At 41.5% G+C, this 8,832-nt stretch overlaps 1 protein-coding gene across 1 annotated transcript; it reads left to right on the plus strand.

Annotated features, from left to right (window-relative positions):
- The first annotated feature begins 518 nt into the window (after positions 1-518).
- On the plus strand, positions 519-7,399 carry LOC105449634. Its single transcript, XM_011688937.1, has 7 exons — positions 519-631; positions 842-1,025; positions 3,469-3,779; positions 3,927-5,452; positions 5,529-5,927; positions 6,114-6,496; positions 6,579-7,399. The coding sequence occupies exons 1-7, from the start codon at positions 519-521 to the stop codon at positions 6,930-6,932; spliced, it is 3,270 nt and encodes a 1,089-aa protein (XP_011687239.1). The 3' UTR covers positions 6,933-7,399.
- The last annotated feature ends 1,433 nt before the right edge of the window (positions 7,400-8,832 follow it).

Here is an 8,832-nt window from a genome sequence, read left to right on the forward strand (position 1 = left end):
GCACGTATCTCGTGGTGTGTTGCAGAACTGTAGAAGTACTGCAGAGGCCTGACCCGGTCCTGCAGTCTACGCGATTTTAATTATTCACGCACCGCCTGGTGCTCGCATAAATTTAACGCACCGCGACGCCGGTAATGAGTGCCGCGAATACTAGATGAAAGCCGAAGGACCCGATTGTGCGTATGTACGGTCCTAAGAACTTTTCCTTCGATAGACCATTAATATCGTATTCGGGTCATTCGGGAAACCTTGACTAAAATTTCTACAAGGTTGTTAGAACAAGCAGATACGAATAATTACCGTATACGAGTTTTCTTAGATACGATCAATGAAAAATAGCGCGAATTATGTCATCAGCTATAATAATTCTCTTCTAATTGAGGACACCGCAATAATAATGTTCATTTTTTTTTCTTTCATTCTTTTTTCAGAACGAATGACGTCAGCGGATAACACAATAGAAAAACAATTTGCGAACACACGCATCTCGAACGGGTTGCGTAACATTCAGGCAAAACATGTCGACCTTAGGAATATCCCATTACGAGGATGGGTTCCGATTGGGTGGGCCACCTTCGGAGTGCTCCCTCCGCAGCAAGGCGCAGATCGACGCGCTGTTCGAAGACTCCAGGTGAACTTAATAAATTGCATTACTTTAATTATATACATTTGACCAGTTAAAAACAGCAGGGGATTAACATCGATCTTACGCTACTTACTTTTTATCTTTATTCAAGTGCTATAATTACATTTGATCAATTAGAGCGTAGTAACATTGATCTTGCACTATTTCTCTTTTTTTTTTAAATATTTTTCCATTAACGAATCTCGATCACCATAGGTCGATCTGCAGCTCGACGTTGGGAGGGTGGTACGCCGGATTGTCGGTCGTGATCCCGGGCAACGACGCGAACGAGGAGCAGAAGAGGGTGAACAGCGCCGTCCAGGCGCGCATCGAGGCGATGTTCGCCTCGGTGGAGGCCGAAAGTGGAACGCCCGGTGAATGTGCCGCCGCAATCCTGCCGGTAATGACACAAATAATTACGCACGTGGAGCACTCGCGAGAGATGCACGCGCACACCACTTTTGCCCGAACCGTCGGGTCGTCGTCGGGGGATTCAGGTTCGGGGATCTCGCGGTGATTAAATCTCGCACGTAGCGGGAACACGCGCGCGCGCCTGTACATTTTCACTTATGTTAATTCCATTGTGCATTCGCACACGTCCTCTCTCGCTCGAAAAATCTCGCACGAATCCGCATGGCCAAAACGTGATTCCGTTTCCGTTCTCTCAAGGGACTTTAAGTACCGCGACGAAAAATTCACCTACTTCGCCAGCGAACGTGACCTCGCGAGCATGCGCGTTCGTTTCAATGTCAAAATTAAAACAACTATACGAAATTTCACGAAAGAGAGCGCTACAATACTTAAAATTGAAGGACGTAAAATAATTGTACGACCTAGCTTCTCCTTCGAGCAGAGATATGATTTCACATATATGTATGTACATTAATTTCTTTTATTCGCGATCATAATTAATAAAATTCATTTATTAATCAATTCGCCTTTCCCATTTCGGGAATCCAAATCGTCTTGTATGTACGTTTCATCGAAGATCGGATCTCAGAAATCCAAGTCATCTTATATATTTTCATCGAAGATGGGATCTCGGATCTAGAAGAACGGTGAAAAGCTTTGTGAAAAGAAGCACGTCGGATGGTATCCATTTTCCGCCTCAGAAATCTCGCATAGATCACCTTGACGATCGTGCTGATTCCGTGTCAGAAATAAAATTGAGATCGACGTATAATTACGAGCTATTTGCTCGTTAGAAAGGAAAGAATCGCTGATCTTTTAAGGAGCGATGTATAGTATATACAGAAATTGTAAAAATCAGAAGAGAAAGCAAATTATACATCCGTTCTGTTATATTTAACGTGAGAGAGATGATATCAAACCCTTTGAGGTTTAATCGGTCTCGCATACAGCAGAATTAAATTTTTTGACGTGTGAATTAATTCATATATTAGTACGTATATTTATAGCTGATATTATCGCTTTGAGATTATAATAGATTGCGATGTGCGATATAAAAGTACACTTTTAATAGGCGAAGAAAACGCTTTGAGGTAACATATATTAATTATAAATAGAATTGCAAGAAGGCTTACAATTTCGAAATCGTAACAGTACAAATAATATAATGTTAGAATAGATTTATATACGATTAATTACGTAATAAAATTACAATATGTATAATTAATGCATTCTCTGAGGGAACCTTGGATACTTTGATACATAAAAATTCGATCTGATCTACATTCAGCGTGCGTATTACTACGTACTGTCGCACGTTGCAATATTGCATACTCGCCATACTCGCGGACGTGTCTCGATTCGCGAAAAAGGGTCGCGAAAAGTCCTTCGACTTTCCTCGGGGCGTCGATCCGGAATTTTTAATCGTCACTTTCATTCCGCTCACGATCCGCGAAGCGTGACGGACTTCCATAAACTATTCGGAGCGCTGAAAAATTCTCCTTCAGTTGTTACACCGGTATGCGAATTCTTTATCGCCGCCGACACGGTATCCTGTTTTATGGGCCCCGCCGCATTGTTTCGCCTCGCTTCGCGCACTTTGATTGGAGCTCGCGAAAGAAGATGCTGATTAATAGATCGAATAAAAGATGCTGATCGATAGAGTTACATCAGAGAACCCGATTAGGCGTGGCAATTGATCAATAATGACACGGTAGCTGTTTGTTAAAATCAAGAGCATTGACTCTCTCCCGCCTGTCTTCTTTACGGCTGAAGTCACGCCTCTCGCTCGAATATCGAATCGTTGAATTTCAGATAAAGTTACATGATAAAAGCAATTAACCTTATTTCTCATCGGAGGAACGAAATTTCATATACAAAGTACGATTCGAGTTTTATGTATATTGCAATATACATATATTACAATGTTCAACACATTCCGCAGGATAGACATTAAAGCGGTAGCGAATAAATAAGCGGCGACGCGATAAAATTCCTCGGAGATACTAGTTTTAAAATGTTCGAAACGCGCAAAATGTGCAATAAAATTCCCGTTTAACGATCCCACCAGTTTATCTTCAATATTGCCCATCGTGTGAAACAGGTTTTCCTTACTTTCAGACACGCACAAAAAGAATGCCCGCCCTTTTGTCAAGTGCTATTTTTGACATGAACACGTCAGTCTCTCACAATGTCTGAAGTAAACAAAAGTTTTTACGCTGTTCGAAACTCCATTGACTTTTTATTCTCGGTGATCATATCAATGAAATAACTTACTCCAAATGGTAAAAAGCAGATATTAATTGACGAAGACAATGCTTAATTTGATACGTCCAGTTGACGTATCAAATTTTAAATTATTTTCTCTGCCTTGTTTTTTCTGCATTAAAAATACGTTCTTTAGGAAAATAGAAATATTTTGCGCTTTCGTATAGGTAAAATACATGGGAGCTGCCCCAGTTGGTGGACGCGTGGCGAGCGTACGAGGTCTTCAGGAACCCCTTCGTCAGCTATTGGAACGTATGGAAGGATGCGTGAGGGCCGAGCTGGAGGTCTCCAGGCGCGGACTGACGTTCCGCACGAGCGAAGTCTGCGAGAAGAATAATCCTTTCCGCAGAATAGCGGTATGGAGTGCCCTGCGACTCCGATGTAAGAGAATACCATCGGGCGATGTGCATCACGCCTTTTTACCCTTGGTCGGCGACCAGGACCAGACGATGGAAGACAAGCACGCCGAGCTCTACAGGTGGGCACAATGCGTTATTATAATTAAGTTTTTGGGAAGACAAAGATCTAGATAGCATTGCCTATTATATTAACGTTTAGAGCGCATATCTATATATTTAAAAATAAAATTTCTGGAATAGATTTTTAATTTTAAATCTATTTCTAGGACAATGCGCGGTTTAAAGAATGAAGCGAACTTCTATCCTCCGATCTTTGCCGTGGTGATGCGACGACCTGGTGCCGCCAGGCTGTTGGAGTGCCACGCGTTCGCCTGCGAATCCGAGGAAGACGCAATAGCGGCCGCGGCCACGTTGTATCGCGCACTTCTCGCCGATCTGGACGCGAATCGACGACGACCTCGTCACACGAACGGTGTCGGCTGCATCAGTCTGGCCTCCGTTGCTTCCAGCGTTCGCGAGCCCAGTCTCAGCAGCAGGATCAGTTGCCTGCTGTCTCCGCCACCGAGGCCGACCGCGCCGCATCCTGTGAGACCGCCAAGAACCAAGAAGACCTCCGTCAGCAGCTCCGTCACGGAGGACGAAGGCGGGAAGCCTAGCTTGCAGAAGGTACCACGTAGAAAGAAGAAGAACTCCGACGTGAAGGCGGAGGACATTCTTGAGGCGCGCGGAAGAAAACGAGACAATGCCAAGCTCGAGAAGAGCAATCTGGGACAGAACAATCGAGATATCGTATTGTCTAGAAACGAGGAGCTACAAAATTCGAAGAACAAGATGTTCTCTGCCAAAGATCAGAATTCTTTGAGGATCGAGATAGAGTCCAACAATCCCGATAAAATTTACAGCGCTTGTGATAACAATACAAATGGAATTTACGAGAGGCAGCCGAACAAGTATAAGAAACTGTACAAACGGAACAATCCGAGGAGGGAATCAGCAGATATGAAAGATGACATTTACGAAAGAAATTATGGATCGTACGATTTAAATCGAGCAAACGCCGGGAATTGCGAATTATACTCCTCCGGAATCGACAGCGTTCTGATATACGACAAGGTCAATAAGACCGGAAGAAACGAGATGAGCTGTGCTTACGAGCAGGTCGGTAGAAAGAAGGAAAATGTTTACAGTCCGCGCATTGAGGACGCCGATAAGATCCACAGTCTGGGGACCGAGGACATTTACACGAGTAAGAACAACAGAAACAGCCAGATGAGAAGCTGTCAGGAAGACATCTTCTACGCGAAGAACTTGAAGAATAATGGACACTATCAGTCGCACCACGAACATTCGGACGGCACGATAAATCAACAGAGGCGCTCGAGGGACCCGGAGAGAGCGTACTCCGGCAAAAGAGTCAGCCGAGTCGTCACCATGGACAAACCGTTGAGGAAAGAGCAAGCGGATTATTCGTTGAACGTGCCGGAGTACAGTCATCCTCGGAGAAGAAGAAGCAGAGCGGGCAGCGAGCCACCCGTCAGTCATTCGGAGAACGCGAACAGGATCCTACAGGAGAACGCGCTGAAGAGGTCGCAGAGCGACGTAGACGTGGACAGGGGAGACCTGATGACGAGAGTCGAGTTGCCTAGAAGAGGCAGTTTCCTAACTTCAGGAAGCACTCGGAGAACCAATAACGTCAAAGGCGGCACTCCGCTCGGATTCACGGAGCTGTTTGACGAGTTCAGGAATCAGGAGGGCTTGACCAGCGTGGATGACATTTTGGCTGCTATCATAGGTAACAATCTACTCTCAAAATAATGTAATGTTGAATAAAAAAAGATTTAGATCTAATTATTTTGATAATTTCCCAGATCCGGAAGGTATGTCGTTTAACGACTTGAAGCCGCTGTACAAGGAGTTCTTACTGAAACTGGCCGCGACCTTAACGCAAGATGAATTGTATCAGAGATCCGCCAGTATCATGAAAAGACGGCGAAGACCACAAAGACGAAGATCGAGTCGTCGATCTTGTTTATTGGGCAGAGCCATAAAGAGGTCGGTTTCGAGATTGAAAGGTGGCCCCACGGAATTCACTTCCGTGATATTCCCGGCGAGAAGATTGAACGATAGCTTCGGCAGTAGCTCGTCGTGCGACGTCAGGAATAATCATCGTAACCGCGTGCTGGCGAGTAGACTCGGTAGGAGAAAATCCTCACGGAGAAAGAGCAAGAACGGGATATGTCACACAACTTCGGAAGACAGTGACACATGTATGTAGAAAAATATCGCAATTAAAATCAAAATTAATTTTAATCAGCTCTAGATTTTTGGTAGCCTTGTCTTTTCTCCAATTTCCAGAATATAATAAAATATAAAACAAATATTATAAAAAAAATATCTTAATCTCAGTATAATTTGTACTTATTAAATGCACAATAATTACGAAATTAATACAGGTAGACGACTTAGTCGCAGCATGGGTGCCACCGCGAATAGGAGCAGCAGCGGATATGTGAGCTGCAGCGAATGCAGCTACGACTCCGAGTCGTGTACGTGCGTATCAGCGGATAAGTGTTACTGCTCATTGTCCAGACGAGTACAGGCTACGCCTGTACCGGGAAACACGGTTGTTTGCGCTTGCGACACTGACAGTTGCTCCGAGAGCAACAAGTGTTATTGCGCAAGGAAGCCGATACAGCCGACTATACTGGAGCAACTCAGGCAGAAGGGAATCGTGCCGTCGGAGAGCACGCTCAGCAGAGGGGACAGTCCCGAGAGGATCCGAGGTTCGAGATTGACTAGTAGTCATAGTTCGTCGCGCAACACCGACTTCCTCAAGGTAGCCAAGGAACTTGACCATTAAATCTGTTATTTTAATTTTGCAATCGTATTAAAATCTATTTGCATGATTCCCATTGCAGAACCGATCATCGCCGGTTTGCGGTAGTTCGGATAACTTGGCCTTAGACTACGATCTCTTCAGTCCAGGGAGAAGATCTCAGCAGTCGTCCGGCAGTGAAAAAGTCCTCGTGGTCAGCGCCAGAGATACTCAGGGCCGTTTGGTTTACGTCGGTGGCGCAGAACGAGACAAAAAGTATTCTTCCCGCGGTAGCGGCAGATCCGGGGCGCATCACGAAGCGCTCTCTATTAAAAAAAGCGCGGAAATCGCTGCGGTTTTCGGTGCAGGCGAGAATCGTGTCACGAGAAGGGCTAGTAACGCGTCGAGTACGAGAAGTTCAATCAATCTCGAAGCTGGACTCGGCTACTTACCTTGAAAATATCTAAATTATATCTCCAACGGTACTCTCATATATCTAATATTTAATACTATGATATTTGTGTAACGTCTTGCCATTCGCATTATGATTGAAGGATTATTCACGAACATATCGTGATTCAATTAGTCGTTTCTCGATAAATAATATGCAACTACTTGTACCTGTCTTCATATTGAGAGAGATTTTAGCGCGTAAATTACAGTATAAAATAAAAAAATATTATACATTTTATTCCAATTTTAAAGACCAGTGTTTAGATAAGCGATAAAGATTAAGTTATGATATTTCTTTACGCTACGCTGGACCTGATAGCTTATTATTAATGATAAATACGGGGCAGTGCAATATGAGAAATGAGATACAAAGAATCGAATGTTATAATTACCTTTAACTTTTATGTTCATTTCTTCGTTCGATAAGTATTACGAGTATGTACACTGTATGTGCAATACTTTTAGAATATTATATATATATTTATAATATAAACTTTTGCACTATCTATGTATTACTAATAAAGTCGCATTTTAGCGAACATCTCAGACGGCACTTCTAGTTCTTTCAAGTTGTCCAAGCCGATTTCTTTTTCGGTCCTATAATAAATAAATACAAATTTCTTTTATATAAAAAATCATATTTTACTATAAGTAAAATTCTATTCACAAATGTTTATTTTATCAACATATTCATGACATTTTCAGACGCCAAAAAGCATCTCTGATCCGTCTCCCATTTTTGAAGTTCTCTAGAGAAGCACTGAAAAACAAAAATATATATTTCATACTTAATGAAATATATATTTTTGTTTTTCAGTGCTTCTCTACCCACTTTTGTTACACAGTTGATGTAATGCTTCTAAAATCATAAGTTTAAAATAACGTAATGCATTAATTTCGTGAATCCGTCTATCATCAAACAATTTACCTTATTTCTGGATCAGCCTCTCGAGTTTTTGTTTCAGGATGATAGTAAATAGTACTTGGCAATTTATAGTAATATTCATTTCCAAACTCTTCTAAAATTACAAGTGGCAACAACAAGTATGACAATAAATTCACTTCGGAATTTAACAACCACTCATGATTCTTCTCTGTGTCAAAAATGCAATTTTTCAAAGTATAAATAACGATACGTCGTTTAGTCCAACTGTCAGAATATATGAATGGGAGGAACCGTCGAATAAGGCATAAACAAAGGCATAATCCATCAAATATCTATAATAAAACATCTCCAAAATATAATTTAATGAAATACAAAAATAATAATGGCAAAAAATAATCATTTAAATTATACCTTCTTACATGTAGCGATTGACTCAAATGGTAAAAGACATCTCCAAGGCAGTTCAAACTTTGTCCTTTAGTAGTGTACAGTTTATCAATAAATGCAGTTGCTATATCATTTAAGGTGTAACCACTTTGGTCGATAAATGTGATCACTCTGTCTAACATATGAAGCGATCTCCTCCAAATGTTGGTCATATTATTAAGTATTTTTCATACCATTAATACATATTAGAATTTATTTAGATTCTCGTGCACATACACGCGTGTACATTTTTCGGCAGTTCATTACCAGCATTTATACGTTGTATTCAGTGAATGTTTTGAGCTGAAAGATTACAACAATGAAACGCAGATAAAAAATAAACGCAGGTCATAAGTCCATTTTCCAGAAATAGGCGCGCGCTTAATTGCCAAAGTGATAATGATGATGCGTCACGGACGTGGCTATTCAGTAATCTTCTTTGTATATACATACGCGTGTAGTTTTGGTATAGTATAATTTCAGAATGAATATTTACAGAAATAATAATCATTTAACTGTAAAATAATTTAAGTCGTATGTTTATTACTTGTATAAATATTTGATATTAATACATTAAATGTTTTTCATCCAT

This window comes from Wasmannia auropunctata, unplaced genomic scaffold, assembly GCF_000956235.1.
Source record: "Wasmannia auropunctata unplaced genomic scaffold, wasmannia.A_1.0 LD336074.1, whole genome shotgun sequence".
In the NCBI taxonomy this organism is placed as follows: domain Eukaryota; kingdom Metazoa; phylum Arthropoda; class Insecta; order Hymenoptera; family Formicidae; genus Wasmannia; species Wasmannia auropunctata.

Bases quoted from the DNA above. Each gene is read 5' to 3' on its own strand.
- LOC105449634 (XM_011688937.1), top strand. From the start codon at position 519: ATGTCGACCTTAGGAATATCCCATTACGAGGATGGGTTCCGATTGGGT. The intron at 5,453-5,528 runs GTAACAATCTAC...ATAATTTCCCAG, and splicing joins CATTTTGGCTGCTATCATAG to ATCCGGAAGGTATGTCGTTT. The intron at 5,928-6,113 runs GTATGTAGAAAA...AAATTAATACAG, and splicing joins TTCGGAAGACAGTGACACAT to GTAGACGACTTAGTCGCAGC.